Raw genomic sequence first — 24,094 nt, 5'->3', positions numbered from 1 at the left:
CAGTTACTTATAATTTCCATTATAAGGTAGAAATATCTCATTTTCTTCTTCATCTTCCACCACATTTTTAAGGAGATGTCAAATCTATTACAATGGCTTGATACGCTGGGTATCACGCCGCTTGTAAAGAATGTACAGCTTCCTTCTCTTTTTTGGATTTCTGTACTTTTAGAGATATAAGAACTCCTCTAATAGTGCTATAAAGTGCCACACACTATGGCTTCATCTGCTGTTGACTCAGTGTATATAAAGTAATTTTGGATTTCTAAATTAATCAAGCTCATATTATCCTCTACTGAAAAAAGTGACTAAACGATTGATAGGACATGGGCATAGAACAGCCAACCACTACCAACAAATGGCTTGAAAATCCACTGGCATGGTGCTGTATGTCTACACTGGGTAGGAGAGGTGATCCTAAAAAACGTATCAATCATTGATGCAGGGCGAAATTATGTTGAAAAAATGGCTTAAGATCTAGTTGTAGGATTTTTTTGTCATATCATAGCTCCCTGAGCAAAAAAATCTTAAATCTTAAAAAAGCTTTTCTGTGTTTCTCTAATGCTGATTTCAATGAGTTGAAAGAATCTAAATAAGGGTCCGGTAAAAAGTTGAAATCTCTTTAAGACAATTTCACCAGTTAGGTTACACAGTTTCAATTGTAAATTCTGACACAGCTTCACCTTCCATGTACTGGGCCATAATAAGAGATAAAACTGAATAGTAGGCCACCCTTTTCTACAGGAAGAATAATGCCCAGCTGTGTTTTTCAGTTTTGCAGGATGCCTTCTGGGCTTGCTTCAGCAGCTGCTGTCTTTCAGCATGTGATGACTAATGTGCTGCAAGTGCTAAGTGTGGTACTTGTTCTCCACAACAACATTTTAGTCTTTGGGGAGAGTCTTGGTGAACATTTTGAGAGACTGGAGGCAGTTGCATTTCATTGTTGGAGATTTGAGGTTGACACGAGACAGGTGATAGTTTGGTGTGCAAGAAGTGCAATGTCATGTTTCTAGTAAAGGTATTGCGCTGCGTCTCGACTTGTTGAGTGCTATTGAAGAAATGCCTACTGCTAGAGTTCGCAAAAAGCTTTAATCATATTTGAGTATGTGCAAATGATCTGCAAAATGAATTTGCAACATTGCTACCAAAGCTGAGCCCAATTTCACGTTGTTGAAGAATACTGCAAAAATGCTATGCTGCGAGATTCAAAAATTCGATATTATAGGTATGAAGCGTCCTTATCTACCTGAGGTGAGAATTAGTGCATCATTGCCTTTGCTTCACACAGCATTAAGCCCCATGAGGTGTTGATGATGCATCACACAGAGTTGTGTAATCTCCTTAGTACATGGATTGTGGCTGCCACACCATTCTGCTGACCTTAACCCTGATGCACATCTTTTTATCTTAATGCGACTCCTTAACATCTCCAATAACGCCTACAGCCATTACCACTGCATTCACCATATCAATTATCTCCCAGAAATCTTTTTTGCATTGATGATCACTTTTTTCAGCATTTCTCAGTTCTGAAACATACATACAACTAGGTCCACCCCTGTGAATTGTCTCTTTCTCATCTTCCTCTGTGCCATGGCTAGTGGTGTGCAAAGTTTAAATTCCGCAGGCAAAGCTGTGCAAAGTTCATCATTTTGAGATATTGTGAAGTGTGTCAATTTTGCACAGCATAACCTTGGGAGAATCCCTTATAACATGATGTTTGTAGCAGAGTTTCCACTCAAATGCTTCCACAAAATCTACGTTTTGCGTTATTTTTCGACTTTTTTAAATTTCTTATTTAAAAAGAAAATCATGAAAATTAAAATAGTGAACTTCTCCATCTGTTCACACCCATAGCATTGGCTTTCATTTTACCGTGGGGTACTATGCCACTCTGATAGTGTCATTCAGCTACAACCTAACAGGCCTTCTGTGTGTTCACTGCTATTTTTATTCTTTTATGATTGAATATTTTTTTGTTTGAGATTTCCCCTGCTGACTTTTTTATATTCAGCTCTACGAGTTATGCAGTTTGAGCCCCTTTCAATTTCCTGTATCTCCTTTATAATTTTTCCTCCAGTTTTTCACGTTCATACATGTTAATGTTGATGGCCATTCCTGTTCATGCACAATATTCTCAAACTATTGAAAGTAATGAGTCAGCTATTGGAATTTACGTGCATCAATTGTAATACTTTGGATTTTCCACATTTATGCAGGTTGTGAGTTCTTTATGGATGGTTTGTGAAATGCATAAAATCTAAATCCAAACTTTTCTTTGCCAGTTGGCTGTCAGGCTACAAGTGTTAGGGTGCTGATTTTGAGTTTTGCGTATGGGTTACTCCGTCACAAACGCTTTGTGTAACTCGTCCGCCTTATTACAAGTGCATATTATCTTATGGCTCTTGTAATAAGGAGGACAGGCTACTAACCAGTCCAACAAATTGTAAATCAGAATGATAGTTTGCTTCATTTACGAGTGTCAAAAGGGCTTCAGAGGATCAGGAAGTTCTCTCGTCCTATTTGCTCACACCACAAAAAAGACAAAGAAATATACAATTCACAGTTGCAATATCTATTTGTGTTATTACATAGCAGATCTTTCGAAGTTGTATTTCCATAAAATGTAAATATGAAATAGCAAAAATATACTTTATTATGTGGCCTCTAACCAGTGCTACTTAGCTATGGTCCAAACATCTATTTCTGAATTTGGGTAACAAAAATTAGTTTAGGAATAAGTGCATAAGAAGGTGCTATCATCTTTTAGAAAATGTTTGAACATTATCGTATTCAAATGCACAGAATTTGACTTTTGTTTCTTCAGTGTAACCTAGATGTAACTGTTGGCCGTGGTAACTTTAATTGTCAAGTGTAGAGACAGTAAGTTTATTCAGCCATTTCAAGTATAAGATAGTCAGCCTTTTAAGTACTTAAGGCCTAATTCTCGAAGGTAAACTTACACTTTTGTGAAATTTGAATTTTTTGGGGCAATCACAAACTCCAAGTTTAATTTAACTAAAAGCCATCTTACGACCAGGGAGACTCTACACTTAAAAATATTGGCCTGTCCAATATTTTTATGTGCAGAGTTCTCCTCCCCGACTGAGGAGTCTCCACATCCGTAAAATTACTCTTAGTAAAATTAAACTTAGAGTTTGTAAACACCCAAAGAAGTAAAATTTCAAATGTGTAAGTTTGTTTGTGAATCAGGCCTTGATAGTGGAAGTAATATGGTCTGAGAAACCAGACATAGCTTAATAACCACCACTTGACTTGACACAGGACTAGTAGAGAGCTCTGAAATTGCAAGTTGATAGTAACGTTGTTCTGAAACACTCAAATCATTAAACAGTACCATTACATTTCGCAATAGTAATACCTGTTATTTTTCTTGCTTAAAAATGGCTGCGTTTGACATGATGTAATATTATTAGTAAATAGTGGACAAAAGGCCTATTTATGTTTATCTAATCTATCCCAAAAAATATTTTGTTTGACCAGTTTCTCATACATTCAATACTGTAGTGTACTCTCTTGTACGTTTCTGTTTGAAAATTTCTTAGGTGAGTATGTATATACCAACCTGTGTGCTCCTTTTATTGTCTTTCAATTACAAAATGCAATGCAGAATAGAGGTAGCGTTTGCAAGAGGTTTGGAAATATTTACTCACTGACATGGCTCCTGACAACATATTGGGGCTAATTTAGACTTTGGTGGATGAAGGGTACCCAGTCAGAATGCAGAGACTATTGAGCGACCTCCAGCCACCAAATCTACAAATATCTAAGTCTTGCAGACAGCTATTAGCATTAAATGGAATCGCTGTGATGGTGGTTCCTATCAATGTTGTAAAAGTTTGACTAACTGCTCAGTCAAACATGACGCCCACCTGTCAAACCTTTACATTGTTTTTCATTTTTCCAAAGATGGGGTAAGTTTCTGAAACATGAAAATCTAAGGACCCCCACACCATGGGAGCTTTCTCCAATGGTGAGGGGGTCATTATTTTTATTTTACAGTCTTGGCGGACCCTTGCAGTGATGGATAGCAACAAAAAAAGCCACTGATTGAACACTCTACATTGGGTGGGCAGTCAGATGATCAACTATGGAAGAGTATGTCAGCCATAGAGTCGGAGTAGGCTCTGTCTTTGACATAATTTCAATTCCATCACATCTAAATTGGGTGGGTGAACCATGAACTTGTGTGTGTATACAAAATAGAGGGAGAGTGATCCTGTCGGATCGGCAGGGCGAAAATACCACTCAAGGGGAGTGGAAGGTCCAGCCGCAGTCACAAGGAAGAGGAAAGGGAGAGCGTGGTGGTTAGCATGTGCAATCCTACCACTGGGTATCCACTGTGTTGGATATAGTTGCCTCACACACCTTTGCAGGTGTCATGCTTCATCATAGGCAGTGCTCCTCGTTGGGCAGGCGGTGCAATGCCCAACGGGCTCACCTCAAAGAGGGGCTCTTTAGCGGAGATCTTTTAGTCCAACTGCCTATGGGTGAAGTGCGGGTGTGGGGCCAGGGGGTTGTAGACAGGAAGTGGATTAAAATGGAGCAAAAGGGTACCAGAGACAACTTTATTCGGGTGGTCCCTTGCTTCAATTAAAAGCGGGGCTAGTCTGAGTTTGCTGGAATTTAATGTTTCCTGGCTCTAGACTAGACTAAGAGGTGTTTAAAAATCGGTCAACATGTTTCTCGCTATGGTGCATTAACATGTGATTCATCAGGACCTCTGGTAATGAGTATATAATATTGATATAGATAATTTTGTTTGTAGTCTCCCCTCCCCACTCCTACCTGTGGCTGTCAAAGGAATTGCCAGGCCCCCCCCGCTCCTAGGGGCGGCACAATGTCTAGCTACGCCACTGATACTCCATCACTTTTTCTATGCAGTACCCTTACCGCCAAATACTGCAATGCAACATTGAGCCAGAACCACACAGATTGTGCTGTGACATATTCTTGTAGTACTCCTGAATTCAAGGCGTAAGCCATGAGTACTACTAAAAATGCGAATGAGTATGCTACCACAAAATTAAGTCATGCCTACTCATACACCAATCATTGTGTCCATTCTGTTTAATGGTTCCTTCCATTAGCTGATCTATCTGGTCCAGGATGTTCTCCTCCTGTTTATCTGGAATCAGACAGCCTTGGATGTTTTGTATCTGCGCCGTGACGTCCTTCCAGTAATAGCATAAACAAGGACATGTGAATATAAAATTCATCTACCCTTTGATCACACACACATTCACAATGTCCATTATACTTTGGTGCAAAGTTTTATGTTTTCTTGATGTCCTCTAGCACTTCTTGGCGTTAAAATGAGAATTTACCTTGCAATCATTCAGCAGTATTAGTGCATGCAAACAGTTTTGGGGAATATCAAGGTAGTCGTCAGGAAAAAGAAAAAACTCACTGGGAGGAGCCCCAGTAGAAATACAAGTGGCAGATAAAGATCAATGGCTCATCCTGTCTATTCTGGTGACTGTCTTTACACTATCCGAATTTTACTCTCACTCCTTTGCTGTTAATGCCCTGAGATTGCGGAGTAGTGAAGAGACCCATCAAAATAACTGGAATGGCCTGAAAACAAAAGGACTGTGAAGAGCCAAGAGCTTGCAACAATAATGTGCTATATACTATATTTCTATAAGTACATCTTCTGCTCCACTGTAAAGCGCATTTTTCTGCAAATATTTCCTTTATAGTTCAATACCTTGACATGAAACAGAAAATCAGACCTCATACGTGTATACTTCACTATGAACATGAAATAAGAGTATCTGATGCTGCAACTTCAAATATAAAAAATATCAAAATTTACCTTTTTAAGATTTTGTTAAGGAGGGCACATGGGTGACTGTCTCTCTACCCCCAAATGTTGTTGGAGATCTGCTCTTTCAAGTAACTTTTTAATACATATTTTGATGTTTAAAAAGGAGTGGAGTAGGGCATTTCAACTGCAACCCACTCGCAAGAGATAGCTCAGAGAATTCACTTGCAGCATTTGTCACAATGTATAGACTATCCATCCTGATGCATGCCTATCTCTTAAGATATCAGTACAAAGAACCTCTGTAACTCTTCTTTAGTTTTGGGGGGTTATGGTGGTGTATCAAGGCATCCAACTGAGCTTTAGTCGGCAAGATGTCCTTTACACTGTTTGCTTCCACAGCTATCTCTCAATATGTCAGTGTGACTGTCCAGCTGGAAGAGAAATGGACTTTCTGAAGAGCTGTATCTCCTCGATAGTTTCTGGGTAGGAAGGTGGTGGTGTTTCAAGGGGTCCATTTAATGCAACAGCTTCTTCATAAGATGGCGGTTCCAAGTTCAAAGTAGTTGGAGGTGGATGAGGAGGATGTTGTGGAGTGAACATATGGTCTAGTCTTCTGGAAATACTGGATCGAATATGCGATCGTGCATGGTTCACTGTGGAGCTAAAAATGAAATAAAAGTTATTGTACACATTGATTTTATTCTAAGAAGAGTACATGGACATATTTTCTGGCTCATTTATACTAAAGAGAAATGTGTGATCCAACAAAATTGGATAGCATGTTTTTTAAAACACCTAATACTGTGGTGCACAAGTCTGTACTGCACAGTCTTGAAATGTTGATCGGAAAATTCTGATGAAGGATCAATAAGCTTGCAACATCTGCGGGGACACATAGCTGAAATCTGAGCAAGTCATAATCAGCAGCATAACATTTAAGGGTAATAAAACTGCACATTAAGGGGCCCATTAGGATGGCGGGCGCCCCGCCAGGCTGGTGGTAGCCTGGCAGGGGCGATCTGCCCGCCATCCTTGCTGCAATGACCCCCCGCCATATTAACATGGCTGGGGGGTCCGTGGCGGACGGAAAGACCGTCCACCGCTTTTCCGCCCCGGGCGGAAAAGGGTTTATAGGGTGGTGGTGTCTATCAGACCCCACCAGCCATATCAGAATGGGCTTTGTCAGATGCCTTTCCGTGGCGGCAATGCCTCCATGGAAAAGCATGTGGTCTTCGCTTTGGGGGCCCGTTGCAGGCCCCCATGGTGAAGGCGAGGTGAGGGGTGCACATGGGGTACACCTGTGGTACCCCCCTGCATTTGCATACACAATGCGGCAGGCACCGCGCGGTGCCTGCCGCTTAGTGTATGCAAATGCATGACAAGCATTTTTAACATTGCGGCGGGTGCTGGTGTAAACACCGCCCGCCGCAATGTTAAACATGCATGATGCGCCCGCCACTGTGGCGGGCGCATCCTAATACCCCCCACGGGACCCCCGCCCTTATGACGGGCGGTCCCTTCCCCGATGGGATGGCAGGCGGACTTAGTCCACCTGTCATTCTAATGACCCCCTAGGTATTCTTTTTTCAGTATCCTGCATTACTAAATGGCAAGACATTAATACGGAATAAAAGATAACAATTTATGATTCTGGAAAAAACCCTACTAACTCATTTAAATCCTACTTTTGGATAATTCAGTTCTGCATTATTGTGGCCTAGGACAAAGTGCAAAACTTTTAGGTGGTTGACCTCCCTCATTCAGAGTGGATCAGTCACCTTCTTTCTGATTGCAGAACCTCAGCTGTCTCTGCCATTGGAATCCTCTTCCAAGTGACCCAGCCACCAAATGGGCCCTAAATGTGATATCAACGTAATAGAAGGCAACCATGGTGAGGGTGGAACTTAGGATGCAGGCTTTTCTTTTTTGGTCACAGGCAGGAAAAATTATCACCCAAAGAGGAAAAACACCCTGCATGACAAGACAAATGTTTTTTAGAATTTTCAAAACAACCCACCCATACCCCCATTTTGGGGGCTTCTCGCTGAAATACTTAGTGCACCTAGCTGGCAAGACACTATGGCGGTTGGCATCACATTTGTTTAGATAAAAGTGTTCCTGTCATCTACAGGAGCAGTTTCACCCAATTGACAGAAGGCATGCAGGCAACTGGTGGTGGTGTACCTTTCCCACCAGGTGCGCTGCCCTCCAAAAATTGTCAGCTTCCCAGCAACACTTCTTTGTCCACGCTACGGAGGCATTAAAAATGTCTCTCTTCATCTTCAAGGTAAGCTCTCCTGCTGGGCAGCTTCTGGGGCGGCGGGAGCTCACTGTGGACCAGAAGGGTTTCAGAGTGTTCCTTGGTGCACGCCGGGCCATGAAGAAAGATCCTCCCCCCTCCGGAGACGACATCTCCAGGAGCTGCTTTGCCTCCATGAGGGAGTGGGAAGATCGCCGCTTGTGCTCCAAGGTAAATAGTAGAGCGTTGGCGTGGCTCCACTGGTATTTAATGTCCAAGGCACGTAGGATGTCTGTGATTGGTTTGACCTCTTGTCTGAGCCTCAAGGTTGTAGAGGAGCGATCCTGGAATAATTAGATAGTGTGCCCATTTAAGAACAGGTCTGCTTTGTTACTGCCAAGGCATAAAATTGCTTACTTTTCAGTGAAGTAATGGAAACGTGTTAAGATGACGATTCAGAGCAAAGGGCTCTATCCAAGAAGGGGGCTCCTCCTTGTCCCCCCGAATCACCTGTAGCAGTGCCGTTGTGAATCCCAAGATGGCTGCACTTTCCTGTCCCTTCGGCACCCCTCAAATATGGATATTATTTCAAAGACTGAGACCTACTGAGATCCTTCAGGTCCTCATGATTGGCCTGGTGGTCGATGTGTTATTCTTCTAAGGCTACAACACACCACCAGAGCATCTCCTGATCCTCCGGTCGGGCGACCACCAAGTGCTCCATAGCATCCACTCCCTCCCCAATTTCTGATACTTCCTTCATGATGTTCTTGATGCATGCTTTAACATTCACCCTAAGCAAGCCAATCTCAGACCTGATTCCTTGGATAAAGTGGTTCATGTAGTCCTGCATTTTGGGAGCCGCAGCGGGTTTTTCTTCATGCATTTGCTGGGGAGGAGGAGCCTCATCCATCTCTACGGGTGCTGCCATGCTCCAGAAGGAAGTCACTGATATCTCCCAGGTGGCTTTGTTGGTGCATGCTTTATCAGCGAGGGGGCATCAGCCACCGAGCCGGGAAGGCCATTTAAAGAGATCCCCAGTGGCGGGTTGTCACCCAAAGCCAATGGCAATCAGGCAGCTGGTCACTAAATCACCAGGGCGAAGGTACTCTACTCCCAGGCCAGGCCAGAAGGAGAAAGCATGGCCCCCAGAGCAGAGCATTGACAAGCATTGATGTGTTCACGTAGGTTATGGGTGCAGCACCCATGTTCCCTGGAGTGTGGTGTTACACTCCAGCACATAGCGAAAACTGCGCTGAGCATGTCAGGAAGGTGTTGAGGTCCCCCCAAGCATTAAGGGCAAGTAGCCAACCAAATGACACTCAGACTAGCCACAGGGTTCACCTTTACAGCTTATAGAGCTGGTGCAGCGGGTGTTGTGGGGCAGTGCACAAGAGCTTCCTCAATCCTCTGAGGTGGATTAGGCACCCAGGGGACATTCACAATAGGATCAGGATCCGCCCTACAGTTCACGAAGCTTATGTGGGGGTGGGGGGTGCCTTGGGGTATTGCACAAGGGCATCCTTTATTCTCTGCAGTGAGGCATCCAATCATGACTACTTCCATATGAACGGCACTACTGCACCTCTGGCGGGCTCACAGACCTGCAGCCCCACTCGTTCCAGCTACCGGAACCAGTTCCCCTCTCCCTTAGTCAGGCCCACCGGGGACTCAGCTGGTGGATATGCCTGAGTTCCTCTATCCCAAGAACGGCCACAACACAATCCAGAAGCGGCGCAGCAGCAGTTCACTGGCCACAGGTGCAGCCAGGAAAGCTGGAGGGGGTAGACATACAGGGCACTGCAGCTACGCAGCTCACCTAGAATATTTTCTTGGGTGCTCACACCCCATTCTCTCCAATGGCAGGCCCTGGGATTGGCAGTTTGGGCAGTTTCACTTGTCTGGGTGTTGGCAACAGTGCTCGCCTCTTCCATGTGGCATTTCCTTCTCATTAGCCTGCTTCACTCGGCAGGCCCGCCAATGCAGGGCCGCTCATCGGCCACTCCCCAGACTCCACAGGGTGCCCATCCGGTCTTGACAGGGGGGTCCAGGAGAGAATTGGGCCGGCAGTCCATCTTGTTTGTTGTCTGGGTGGCATCACACAGGGACACTAATCCCCCCCCTGCAGGTTTTCACTGATTCTGGACATCTGGACTTCTACTGGACTCCACCATGGACTGGCCGGCAGCACCAAGGCCTACACCGTTGCAAACAAAATGGTGGCTGCGGGTGAGCTTGGCTGCAACTTGGGGCCTGCACAGTCTGGCTGGGACCGACTCTCTGCAGGTTGCCATACGGGGGAATTCATGTAAGTGTCTCCTCCATCCTGTGCAGTGGTCGGGCCGGTCCCATTGCTGTGGATGGGGCACAGAACATTACTGGAACCTGGATAGGTCAAGACTCACGTACTACTCCATGACAAGTCAGGCCATGCACCCAGTGACATTCTTAGCAGGTAGGGGCACGTGGTCACCCTCCCCAGGCCATCTTCGGCCACGTTGACCCCATCCCCAGGGCCCAGTGACATTTCCATGGGGGGCACACGGACCTCCTCCCCGGGCTGACTTGGACCCTGGGGACCCCATCTCCCGGGCCTGGTGACATTCTTACGGGAAAGTGGGCATGTTGTCCCTCCTTCTCAGGTTGACTTTGGCCACGCCCCCAGAACCATGCACTTTAAAAGGTGGGTACCCACCATAGTCACCGTGCCCCCTACCGGCTGCTCGCATTCAGTGGGAGCTGGCATTGCTCAAGCCCGCAGGGAGCAGTTACTAATGCTGCTCCTTGCGGGTTGGAGCAATATTTTGATCTGTTTCCCTGCCTGCATCACTGCGGACAGGGAAACAGATCAAAAGTCCACTCTAAGTGAGCAGGAGCAATTTTTGAAGCCTTGCAACAGCCTTAGGAGGACTCATGGAATAGCATTTGATTTTGTATCTTGAACTTCATATAATGTAGCATGAAAAGGAATCAACTATTTAAAGCACTTTGTGAATCCTCTCATATTTTATTTAACACATCTTAGAGAACAATCCCTGGATTTTTCACATATAAGCTAATGCTTCCTGGTTTAAGGTAGAAAATCGTTTTTGATTATTACACTTGACGCTCAAATACAATCATCACTGCCAAGATGAGCCAGCTATGAATTTGTTTTCGCAAGCTCAATGAGGTATGCATCTTTATCCTTGTGTTTATATCTAATGTAAGCTTTATGTATGTAAAAAAAGATTTACTATGGAAATATACTTTTAGGGATTATAGCATGTATTTGTTAGAAAGTAATTAAACAATAAACAATAAATTATGCAATAAAATCCTTGATTAACTACTTACCCAGGTCTTTGTCTTCTTGTCTTGCATTTATATTTGTAGATGTAATACCCAATAAACCAGAAAATAATCAATATTGCTCCAGTAGCAACCAGACCAGTCAGAAGGCCAGTAACATCAATCTTCTGAAGTGATTCTAATAAATATTCAATACAAAAATAGAAGTAATTTATAAACTTGGAAAAAAACAATGAAACACATTTTTGTCAGTTTCTTTAAAAAACACTATTGGTCCCTGGATGATGTGCATTAACCAATATTGTATTGTTTAAAAATCAGCCACATTTCCTTTAAGGAAATAAGGCTGCTTTAAAAAAAGGTTTACCATTTTAAAATGTAATCACAGGGATGGTGATCTGCTGACACTTGCAGGCAACCATCCCTGTGATTTTAGCAAATTACAATGGGTTGCAAAGTTCAGATCGTTTAATGAATATTAAATCGGGAGGTATTTTTGCAACCCCTCTGTGATTCCCTGCTTTGTGAACCGAACTATGAATACACAGGTCAATTCACAAGATTAGATTAGCAAAATGTCAGGGAGCGATGCGAGACATGGAGTCTAAATAACTTTGTATTCCTGATCTGTATATATTAGTCATCACAATATTTTTTTATTAACTAGAAGACATTGTGGTTATTCAGGAAAGAAAAGGTAATCTCACTGACCTTGTACTAAGAATAAAGAGGCCACAATTTGTAGGTCTGCCTTAAAGCAATGGAAGCAGTTTGTCAAATTCCCGGGCACAGAGAAGGTTGTCTAAACAGGCCAAATTCCGCACCATCCTACATAAAGCAAGCTCTTTATCAAACTTAAGCTCCCACTTCAAAATTATTAATGAAACTGTCATATGTCCCGTGCAGGCCATTGTCGTTTTCCCTATGTTAGCATGAGCACAATGCAGACTGCCCTCGGATTTGTGCACGTTACTATACAAACTCATTTTGCTTTGTGCCACACTGTACTTTCACACAACATGCTGTTGTTTTTGCGTTCTGTTCTTTGCTGGGATTTAGTCTGAACATGTAGACATGGTTAAACAATAATGCCCCTTGTTATTCTGTTCTGGTCAGGCCCCAGCACCCAGACAAAACACGCAAATACAGCTGTTGTTTGGGAATTTGTACTTTTGTCATAAAGGTATGCACAGCACTACGGGCCAGATGTAGATGGGAGATTTTGGCCATTTACCGGCCGGTAACGGCCAAATTCGGCCGTTACCGACCGGTAAATGGCCATGGAGATGTAGGGGGATAAAAAAACATGCATTTTCGGTAATTTTACCGAATCGGTAACTTTACCGATTCGGTAAAATTACAGAATCGGTAAAATTACCGATTCTGTATATTTTACCGAATCGGTAAATATATCAGTCGGTAAAATTACCGAAAATGCATGTTTGGTATGTAGGTGCCAATTTTAACATTGACACAGGGCTTTGAAAATCAGTATTTTACCATGCAATACAATTGCATGGTAAAATACCGATTCAGGTGCACATGCACATCGGTGCATGTACACCTGTGCCATGTGGCACACAATGTGGCACACAAGCCTAAAACAGGGGTGCCAGAGGGTGTCAAAGTTACACCCCCTGCGCCCTTGCAAAATTCGGTATTTACCAATTCGGTAAATACCGAATCGGTATTTGATATTGAATCCTATGGGCCAAGCAGCCGTAAACATCACAAAGCAAAAGTTACATATTATAACATTAGAAAACATATAAAAGACATGAGCACTAGGCAATCAGCCTCTTTTAAATGCGTCTCCAAGCAGATAAGTTCTCTACGTTTCTTATTACCTTACTGTTTTATCTAACTGTTTGACATTTTCATTTTCTAGATATTCTCTGCTATAAGCTAATCATTTTGCCAATATATTATTATTATTATTATTACTGCCTGTATTATTTTGAATGTTGTACTAATATACTTTACTCAATTTACTGTTAATACCTTTATTGCCTTTTAACTTCTTGGCTATCACTCCTCATGTCCTCATGTCATTGCCTTCTCACTGTTAGCGTTTTCTCCCCGCTCTCCAATTTACGGAGACCGGCGTGGATTTCCCTACTCAACCTCCCGGTCGTTTATCCTCGGTACCGCTTTATTTTATAAACGGGGGAGAGGATCGCCACTCTTTGGGTCCTCTCTCCATGCTCTCACTCTTCAATTTCTGTTGTATAATTTAAAGGCTCCCTTACCGCCTCGACACCTCCGTCCTCGGAGATCTCTTGGGCGCCATTAGAGGAATTCACCCTGGCAACACCCGCGTCGCGTACACGCGTTGCGAGGGATCTTTCCTCTGCCTCACAAGTTTACCGTGGTAACCAGCCCAGCTTTTCAGTTGCTCGCGTCTTACGATCAGCTGGCGATTTCGAGCCTCTTTTAAGAAAATAGTCCTTTCGCTCCCGAATTAAAAAGGATCCAAGGAATCTAAATATATATCCTTTAATCTCTCTCCTCCATTTACGCAGAGACCCTCATTTTTTAAAGGGAATATTTTCAATCTTAGATCAAATAATAATACTAACCTTATTTAGTTAAACTCTACCCCATCTGCTATCTCTCCCTCCTTATTTAAAAAAAAGGGGGATATAATAAATAATAAATATATATATATATATACATACATAAAAAATTATAATAATAATAAAAAATTATATATATATATTTCTATAACTATCTCCTATACATTTCATAATGTCTGATATCGATGAGGACGAGGTCAATGCCCCCCTACCTGACATGGAAAAGGAGGCAATCAAAAGCATGATCCATCATGGGAGGTCTTCGCACTTCAAATAATTCAGGTGTCCTTCGCGGCACAACATTTAAAGGTGTCCTTAGCGGCACATAATATAAAGGTGTCCTACGCGGCACAAACTATCCAAGTGCTCAAAGTGATGATCTCGAATTCAACCATGATACTAATTTTCATGACGACATTCATGATGATGATGCCTCAGAATTCCCTGATGAATACATCCTTGATTTGGATGAAGACAACCAAGACTATGACTTTCAATCCTTTGAGGAAAATATATATCCCTTCCTCTTCGAAAGATAGTATTTTGGACCCTCTAGGCGAGGAGATGTTGTCTCCTTTTAACATCAAACATCCCCGGAGCTCTGATTGGGCCCCCCATGAGCATGTTAACAAATTTATTGCCAAATCGATAAGAAATCCTCTGGAGAGAGACACCAGTAATCTTTTAAGAGCAGAATGTTCAAGACCCTCTATCGAGGGTAAGATCTGCCAAACGCCTAACCTTGATCCCGATCTCATAAAATACCTTTTCAAGGTTGGCAGGGATCCTAGAAAGGGTATGGAGAGGTCCCTTAAAATTTGCCAAGACCAGCTCCTTGATGTTTTAGGACATCTAGCTAAGATCATTGATGCTGCCGAAGATAACTATATCAATGGGTCTCCTTTAGACACAGATGTAATCCGAAGTTGGAGTCAAAGGGCATTAGTGTTTTTAGGCAATGCCAACGACAGTCTTAACTCTGAAAGGTGAATGGTTGTTCTTACAAAGATAAGCCCAAAATTTAGTGACCTAGCTGACAAGGAGCCCTCACTCAACCCAAAGGGTTTACTTTTTGGTGAAGACCTAATCAAAACCTTAGGTAAATACGTATCCACCTATACAGCACTGGACAAGGCCCATCAAAATATGAGAAGGGTCTTCAACATCAACCACCTTTTTGGCAGGGCCGGAAGAAGGTGCCAATATTTCGGCCAATTCATTCGCAGGCCCTACTTGAGGTTTAGGGGTTACGTTGGAAGAGGCTACCAATCCTCCAATCAACCCCAATTATACCCTCCAAGAGGAAGAGGCTTCCGTTCAAGAGGCTTCAGAGCGAGAGGAGCAACTAAAGACACGAACTCTCAAAGTGAGTACTACAACTCTTTATTTACCCCCCACCCCCTTTTTCTTCCCCAAAAGTGGGAGGCAGGCTAAAATTCTTTATCCAGAACTGGAAAATAATTACTCAGGACCCTTAGGTTCTAAACACTGTAGACGTATTTACTATAGATATTATAGACACTCCGATCCAAAATTCACTCCACACGGAAATACTCCTTACCTTAGACCAAGAGAAAATAATAGAGGAAGAGATCTCTTCAATGCTTCAGAAAGGGGCAATTGTAGAAGTCCCTATGGACTTGCTGAGATTCGTAAGTACACTCTTCCTGGTAGAGAAAAAAGACATGGGAATGCCCGTCATAAATCTGAGGGAACTCAACAAATACCTTGTTTACAGACACTTCAAGCTGGAAGGCATCCATTTTCTGAGAGATCTTTTATTAGAAGGGGATTGGTTAGTCAAATTAGATCTGAAAGATGCTTACTTTACCAGCCCTATGGCCAAAGAACATCTACCCTTCCTTCAATTTATTTGGAAAAACCATCTTTTTCAATTCAAAGCTCTTCCCTTCGGCCTCTCATCAGCCCCTTGGTGTTTCACCAAGATAATGAGGGCAGTCGCCTCATCTTTAAGAGAAAAAGGTACTCGATTGATCATATATCTAGACGATATCCTTATTATGTCTCAGGATCATTCTCAAATCCTTCAAGACCTCAAGACTCTTAGAGAACCTATGTTTTATTGTAAACAAGGAGAAATCGATTTTATCTCCCTCGAAAACTATGGAATTCCTGGGTTTCACTGTAGACACCACAAATTGCCTTCTCCTACTTCCACCGAAGAAGATTTCCAAAATCAGGAAGGAGATAAGACATGCCCTGAAACATCAACATCTATCCCTCAGAGAATTAGCTAGACTCCTGGGTCTTCTCTCTTCTTCTATACAAGCTATCTTTCCGGGCCCTCTAAATTATTCAGCCCTTTAACGGATAAAGGGGAGTGCTTTGAGATCAGGCCTGTGGTATGGACATCACATTTCGCTAACCCGGGAGGCCATTTTGGAACTGACCTTGTGGTTAGATAATTTGGACGCCTGGAATAGCAGAGCAATCTTTGGCTCAACATCAGACTTTATTTTAGAATCAGATATGAGCCTTCATGGCTGGGGAGCCTGTTTCCTAGATCAGAACACTGGAGGGGTCTGATCTCAAGAAGAATCTTCGCACCATATAAATTTCTTAGAACTCACAGCAGGTCTTTATGCTCTTATGAGTTTTAAACACTCTCTTCAAGGCAGGTCAGTCATATTAAAAATGGACAACATGTCTGATGTAGCTTACATAAATCGCCTGGGAGGTACCAAATCAGAAGACCTCTCCAACTTAGCCAAGAAACTGTAGATGTTCTGCCTGGAACACAAGATTTCTCTAAGAGCAGAAAACCTTCCAGGGAAATCGAACCTTTGTGCGGATAGGAACTCCAGGTTCCTCTTAGATCACAGCGACTGAAAACTCAACACCTCTGTGTTCAATTCTCTCAACAACCTTTGGGGTCCCTTCCAAATAGATCTCTTTGCGAGTAGACTCACATTCCAATTGGAAAATTATTACAGCTGGATGCCCGACCCAGGTGCTCTAGCAGTGAAATCTTTTCTCCAATCATGGGAAGGAATCAACGCTTATGCCTTTCCCCCATTTGCCATGATCCAGAAAGTCCTTCAGAAAGTGAGACACCAACGCGCTTTCTTTGTCCTGGTGACTCCCTTTTGGCCATCCCAAGCCTGGTTCCCTACTACTCTGGAGCTGACTTATGATCTTCCTTTCCTAATTCCTTCCCTCGCGGACCTTCTTACAGACATAGACGGTCAAATTCACCCTCTTGTTCAAACAGGGAATTTGAGCCTTCTTGTCTGGAGAGTGTCAGGAGATCCAATGATCTTGCAGGACTTTCGTCGACAACTTCAACTCTCCTCAGAGAATAATGGGCCCCTTGAACACACTACCGGTATAACAACATTTGGAAGGTTTGGTTACGTTGGTGCCTGGAAAGGAACCTGGATTCCGTGGAAGCACCTATCATTGATATAGTTAATTTCCTTGTAGAACAATTTGAGAGGGGTCTGAGTTATAGATCTATCAATTGTTATAGGTCAGCTATTTCCGCAGGTTATGCCCTAATCAACGGTAAAACGATAGGTAAAAATGCTATTATTTGTAGAATCCTTAAGATTATCAGACTTAGGAGACCTCCAAAACCTAGATATCAATCTCTGTGGGACGTCAAATTAATTCTTGACCTTTTCTGTAGTTGGCCTGATAATTCTCTTTTGAACAGAAAGAACCTTTCAATCTAATTAGCTACACTTCTTTGCTTGATTTCTTGTCGTAGGGTCTCTGATGTTAAAGCTCTTGATATTTCTTATAGATCTTATAATATTTTTTAAGTCAAATTTGAACTGCATAGGAGAACCAAGACTATGTCTGATTCTATTTTCTACCCACGCTTTGATATATGTAAAAAACTTGTTGTGGACTGTATGAAAGAATATGACTTAAGAATTAATGCACTTCGCCCCTCTGATGTGGATCAGTTACTTATATCCTTCGTTAAATCTCACAAAGGTATTAACTCTGCCTCTATTGCAAAATGGGTTAAAATTGTTATGAACCTTGCAGGTATCGATCTGAATATTTTCAAACCACATTCTATCAGAGGTGCAATGGCCAGTAAGTCCTTTTGGTCAGGTGGTAAGTTAAATGATATTCTTAAAGCTGTTAATTGGTCTAATTCTAGAACTTTTGCTCATCACTATTGCAAACCAATCACTCATATGTCTGATGTTGCATGGCTACCAACATGCATAATGGTAGCCTCCGGTCTTGTAATGAAATTGCGATTCTCCTATTACCGTGACTAGACAATCTGGATTTCATTAAAGACACGGAGGCTAACATTATCCCTCCCACCCTTTCCCTTGGGTGATTGATTTTAACATACAGTATACTCTTACATACTTCGTATCATATTTACTACTGTGATATGTTTATTTTGAATGCTTACTTTGCATTTATAATGGTTATACTTCTTTACAGAATTGTTCTTTTGCTCTTTTGTATTTTTTCTTGAAACATTTATATCTCCCTCTCTTTTTAAGATAATCTCTCATAACTTCATGTTCACGACCCACAGATCAATTGATTTATCTTTCATCTTCGTGATACACTAAAGAACTTATGGAGTTTTACTTGAAGTTTATTGGATTTTTCCTTGAAGTTTATTGGACCTTTCCTTTGTTTACACCACATTTAAAAGAGGCTGATTGCCTAGTGCTCATGCCTTTTATATGTTTTCTAATGTTCTAATATGGAACTTTTACTTTGTGATGTATGCAGCTGCTTGGGTCTGTATTGAAAGTTGTATGCATAATGTTAGCCTCCGTGTCTTTAATGAAATCCAGATTCTCTAGTCATTGTAATAGGAGAATCGCAATTCATTTGCACATGTCCCAGCACAGGGCTGAAAGTTATCATTGTAATTATTTTAATTAATTCTGAGGCACACATAGAAGCTAGCTTCAATAATGTTTTGCATGGCACAAGTTTTTGGCTCCGCACCGGCAAATCCAATTGGCTGTATAAATTGATATGTGCGTCGATTGTGATTGTGTTCAGGCTGACAAAAGTTTAAACACTTTATAAGGGCACAGTTTTCTGAAATAGGACTTGTTTTCTGATTTGAGACAGCAGGAGTTGTTCCTACTGTGACTTTTATTTGCTCATCAAGCCACCCCAGTTCAGACATGGACAATATGCAAAACAGTCTTGACCATGTGCCTCATGGGAACAGTCCAGCCCGAACTGCCAAGCCATGTCTTCCCTGGACCGGAATCAAGCATCCTAGGACTGTTTTTTTGGCTATCAGCACTTCCTTCGAGCTCCTCTGTAAACAGGCCAGTAAATATTGTTCTTATCTCGTCACATTTGCTGTGCATTTAAAGACCGAGGTCGTACAGCTGTGGATGAATTTTTCCAACAGCCCCATTTCCCATTTTTGTTTATTATTTATTGTCTGTCCATTTCTAAACAATTTGACTTATGCTCAAATCCTTCCCTTCTTCAAGGTGCTGTGGGCATGTGTCTCTCTCTTTGGGGTTTCACTGGCAAAGGGGTGTGGGAATAAACACAGTCCACAGTGCTACCAGTTACTGTTTGTTTGCTTTTTATTCCCTAAAATTTGTACTTTGTGTGTTGCTCTGCATCACATTCATGTTTTCTTTGTAACCATGATACTCTTTCGTCAACTGTATCTATTTGCAAACTTTTTATGGCACTGTGCATCTTGGTACTTTTCAGTCCATTTACTAAATCCTGGAACTTTTGACAAACCAAATTGCTCATCCCTCCTAACCCAAGAAAATAATTTCATACGAAGATTGCTTGCTGTACCAAATTCCACCCCTACATATAGTGTACATAAAGAACTTGGAGCACCATATATTAGTGATTCTATAAGTACTATAAGTTTAAATACTTGGTATGGAATATGGAGCAAAGATGGTGCAAGGTTTACACAAGAGGTAAACAGAGACTGTATTGCCCTTGACCATGGGAGTAAAATCCCGTGGCTGATATATATGAGAAAACTTTTAAAGGAATGCGTTCAGGATGTTGATCTGGAAAATCCCTACCAAATACTTGAATACGATAAAAAATAATTAGAAAGAAGTTTGGTAGACTCACGTAACTGGTTGAGGGAAGTAAATGCCAATATGAAACCCTTGACAAAGGACTATTGTGAGAGAACTCTTGGGATTGGGATAAAAAACTATTTATTGCAGGTTACAAATACAACGCACAGATTTTACCTTATAAGACTGCGGATGGGTTTGGCTAATTTTTTAATAGCCTTTCCAAAAATGGGCAAGTGGAGCCAAAATTTGCCAAAGTGCCCCTGTGACGGTAAATCAAATCAGACAACGTTACATTTTATTCTGTTCTGTAACTTTTATAGGGAACTTAGGTAGTCTTATTTACGACCTTAGTTCTTAAAGGAGAGGTTATTTTTATATAGACCTGCTTTTGAATATATCTGTAGCCTAGGTAATATTAAAGTCTGTAACGCTGTGGCAATCTTCATCCATTAGACAATTAAAATAAGACACAATAATTCATATCTTGAAGCACTTGTCTGTGAAGAAACCGGGACATAATATGACAAATGATGATTGTACTGTATATGTATTTACAGTTTTAAATATATGCCTTACCACTTTCATTTTATTCCTTGTATCATATTATGGAATAATGAGTTGTTAAACACTATGGCAAATTTAAAAAATGAACCGTGCTATATATAGCAAAGTTGTAAGTCTGTGGGTGGTTGATTGTTATGTTTTTATCATGAATTGCTACTTTTAACACATTTTATCATCTTGTGCTGTAAAACTTTTTCAAGATCTTAGTATGCTTTTATGGTTTTGTGATTTTTAAACCGAATAAAGCTTACAATTGATTGATTGACAAACCATTAGTCTGCAGAGCACCACATAACTCTCCTTAATGAAGCTTTTGTCATATAAGATGCATTTGTCTATATTTTCTGACCACAACCAAATATTTTACAATTGGTCCTTCCGAGACCACTATTGGAGTGGGTAGGGGTGAGGGGCAGGGAGGTGCATTGCTTCTGTGCATTCATAAGGGTCACGCACAGCCAGCTGCATATCGAATCTCCCTGCATCATTATGTACAGTAAATTTGAGTTTGTAATCGTGGGAGTGGCCAAAAGTCGAATACTTACAAAATGCCTTTCTTTGAATTCTCGAAGCCCATTTTCTTTACAACATTGTTAATTATTTCCATCCGGGAAACTAGTGAAGTGGATTCTGGCAAAATTTACGTCTCACCAAAAGGTAACAGCATCATCAGCTGGTTCCACCATGGAGATTTGGGGGTCATGCTAGATCCCAGTGGCTCTTGTCCCATTGTTTTAAAACCTGACGTTCATTCTATGACTATCAAATCTGATTCCTTTCATATTAAATCTGACATTATTGTTGAGACACATGTTAGGCAAAAATTTCCAAAGGTCTTTAGGGAAAGTCTTGGATGTCTCAAAGATTTTAAACTAGATATTCCGTTAGACCCCAACTCTCAACCCTCTTTCTGTAAAGTCAGAATTTACCAATAGCTGTGAGGGAAGAGATGAAGAGGGAATTGGACAAGCTCAAGCTGGCGGCATAATTAAAGAGGTTACCAGTACTGATTGGTTTGCTCCAGTTGTAGCAGCACGCAAGCCTAATGGGTCACTTCGTTTGTGTGTGGATTTGAGGCAACTCAATAAATGTGTGGTGGTGGATAGCTATCCCCTTCCCAATATAGCTGAATTGTTAGTGTTGTTGGGTGGTGCCAAAGTTTTCAATTCAATTGATTTAGCTTCGGCATATCACCAGATTGAGTTAGCAGAGACCTCGAGAGCCTTCACCTTATTTATTACCCCGTTTGGAACCTTCAGATTTATTCGTATGCCTTTTGGGTTGGTGTCAGCGGCGTCCATATTTCAATGTGCAATGGAGACTGTATTGAGTGGTTGTGAAGGGGTGTGCGTCTATCAGGACGATATCCTTGTTTTTGGTAAAGACAATGAGGAACATGGGTATCGTCTTGATGCTGTGTTGAGCAAGATTGAAGAAGCCAATCTCACAGTAAAATTTGAGAAGTGTCGTTTTGCCACTACTTCGATAAAGTACTTAGGTCATACAATCTCGGGTAATGGGATCGCCCCGAAGTCTGATCTTGTGGACTGTGTTTCTCACATGTCCGCTCCCTCATGCAGAGAAGAAGTTATGAAGTTCTTCGGGATGGTTGAGTACTACAAGTTTGTTGAAGGTTTTGCTGAACATTGTTCATGCATGAGGGGACTTTTAAAGAAAGGTGCAGAATTCAAATGGAGCAATGAATGTGACGTTGAATTTGCCACCCTCAAGGAAAAGCTCTGTAATGCTCCTAATCTTAAAATTTGTGTTCCCTCCAAGACTTCGGTGGTTACCACTGATGCTAGTCTCAAGGGTCTGGGAGCGGTGCTTCAACAGGAGGATCAAAATGGTATGCAAACCATTACCTTCATATCACGTGGCCTCAAGAATGCTGAGACACATTATTCCGTGATTGAGCGTGAAGCCCTGGCAGTGTTTTGGGCCATCAGAAAGCTTAAAAAATTTCTGTGGGGAACTAAATTCACAGCCAAAACAAACCATAAACCACTGTGTGAGACTTTAAAAAAAAGGTCTAGATTTGACCTCAGGTAGATTTTTTAAATGGGTCATAGCTCTTAAAGAGTATGATTTTGACATCAGGTACATCCCCGGGATGGATAATTGTGTGGCGGATCCACTTTCGAGATTTGTTGATGGTTCCTCTGATGATGACTCTGATGATGAGTGGTGCATGAGTGATGTTCATGTCTGCTCTGTTGGTGATACCATTATTGACAAAGAAAAATGGTGTTTAAAGTTGTCACTAGATCCTGTTTTATCTGAGGTAATGATGCTTATTCGTAATGGTTGGCACTCTAAAAAAAAGCTTCTGAAGAGGTTTGCAAGTTTTGGTGAGTCAAAGATGAATTGGGTATTTTTGATGAAGTGCTTGTACGTGGGACACGTATCATACCTCCTCTTGGGGTACATGAGGATTTACTGATTTAGGCTCATGAGTCTCACTTTGGTATGTCTAGGACCAAGGAGAGACTCAGATCCTCTTATTGGTGGCCTGGTATGGATTTGTGTGTTGAGAGGGTTGTAAGGGACAGCATGGTATGTTCCGCAAGTGAGAAATCAAAACTGGTGAGGGTTCAACCAATGGTGATTAGGGAACTATCATCTGGTCCGTGGAAGGAGGTTGCTTTTAATGTCAAAGTATGTTTATTGAGTTTTAAAACAGAAAAAAAGGAAAAAAGGCATGGCATAGCAATGGACAATCAACAGGCAAGTTAGGCAAGCGAGACAGACAGACACGTCTTCTCTAATAAGCGTTAGATGAGCAGGATAAGCATGCACAAACGGAAAAGTGGTGCCCGGAAATCTAAAGAATCCCCTAATCGGGGCAACAAGGAAACAAGCCAGCCCTAAGAACCCGCCTCCCCCCCAAACACCCAACCTTAACGCCCCCCCCCCACCCCACCAGTACGCCAGTCGTCTATAGTAATCGTGTGAGTTGTAGCTAATCAGAGTGTATCAGGGTGCCTCTGGTTGCGTTTGGTCCACAATGCAGTCTGTGAGTCGTAGAATACGAAGATATTTCGGGCAGGTGATTTCGTGGAATTCCCTGGAGAGCAACGTCAGGAGCGGTTGCCAAGTGGTGCGGAATGCGTCAGTGGTATGCGTGAGTGTGGCCTGAATCCGTTCCATGCACAACGTGAACCACAGCTTGTGCAGCCAGCCATTGTGAGTGGGTGGGTTAGTGGAGCCCCAGAGCGACAGGACGTGTTGCGAAGCTGCCTGCATTGCAATGCCCATCTGTTTGCCGCGAGTTGATCTCAAGGGGAATGTAAGTGCATTAGGAAGCCCTAAGAGTGTGTAAGCTGGGAAGCGTGGGATCTCGGTGTCGAACGTGGAGTCAATGTCGTCCAGGACGACCTTCCAGTACTCCTGCAAGGCGGGACATTCCCACAGGAGGTGAGTCAGTGTACCTCGGCTGCCACATCCCCTCCAACACAGCGCGCTACGGGTCGGGTTGCCTTGATTGAGTCTCGCCGGGGTAAGGTGCCAGTAGATAGCCAGTTTGATCGCCGATTCCCTGGCTTTGGTATTGCGGGTAGTGTGGGCGGCCCTGTAATATATGTGGTTCCATTCCACTGAG

General features: G+C 42.2%; 1 protein-coding gene across 2 annotated transcripts in view; it reads right to left on the bottom strand.

The window, feature by feature from the left end:
- Nucleotides 1-2,562: 2,562 nt before the first annotated feature.
- The window catches only part of PRRG4 (proline rich and Gla domain 4), a 297,426-nt gene continuing 275,894 nt past the window's right edge, over nucleotides 2,563-24,094 (bottom strand). For both annotated transcript variants that reach the window (XM_078680854.1, XM_078680855.1), the window contains 2 exons: nucleotides 11,367-11,499; nucleotides 2,563-6,452 (listed from right to left, as the gene is read on the bottom strand). In XM_078680854.1, coding sequence (XP_078536980.1) covers nucleotides 6,206-6,452; nucleotides 11,367-11,499 — 380 coding nt within the window. In that variant the 3' untranslated portion in view covers nucleotides 2,563-6,205. The remainder of the gene's footprint in view (nucleotides 6,453-11,366; nucleotides 11,500-24,094) is intronic.

This window comes from Lissotriton helveticus, chromosome 3_1, assembly GCF_964261635.1.
Source record: "Lissotriton helveticus chromosome 3_1, aLisHel1.1, whole genome shotgun sequence".
NCBI lineage: Eukaryota > Metazoa > Chordata > Amphibia > Caudata > Salamandridae > Lissotriton > Lissotriton helveticus.
This window is presented reverse-complemented; position numbering and strand designations above follow the sequence as displayed.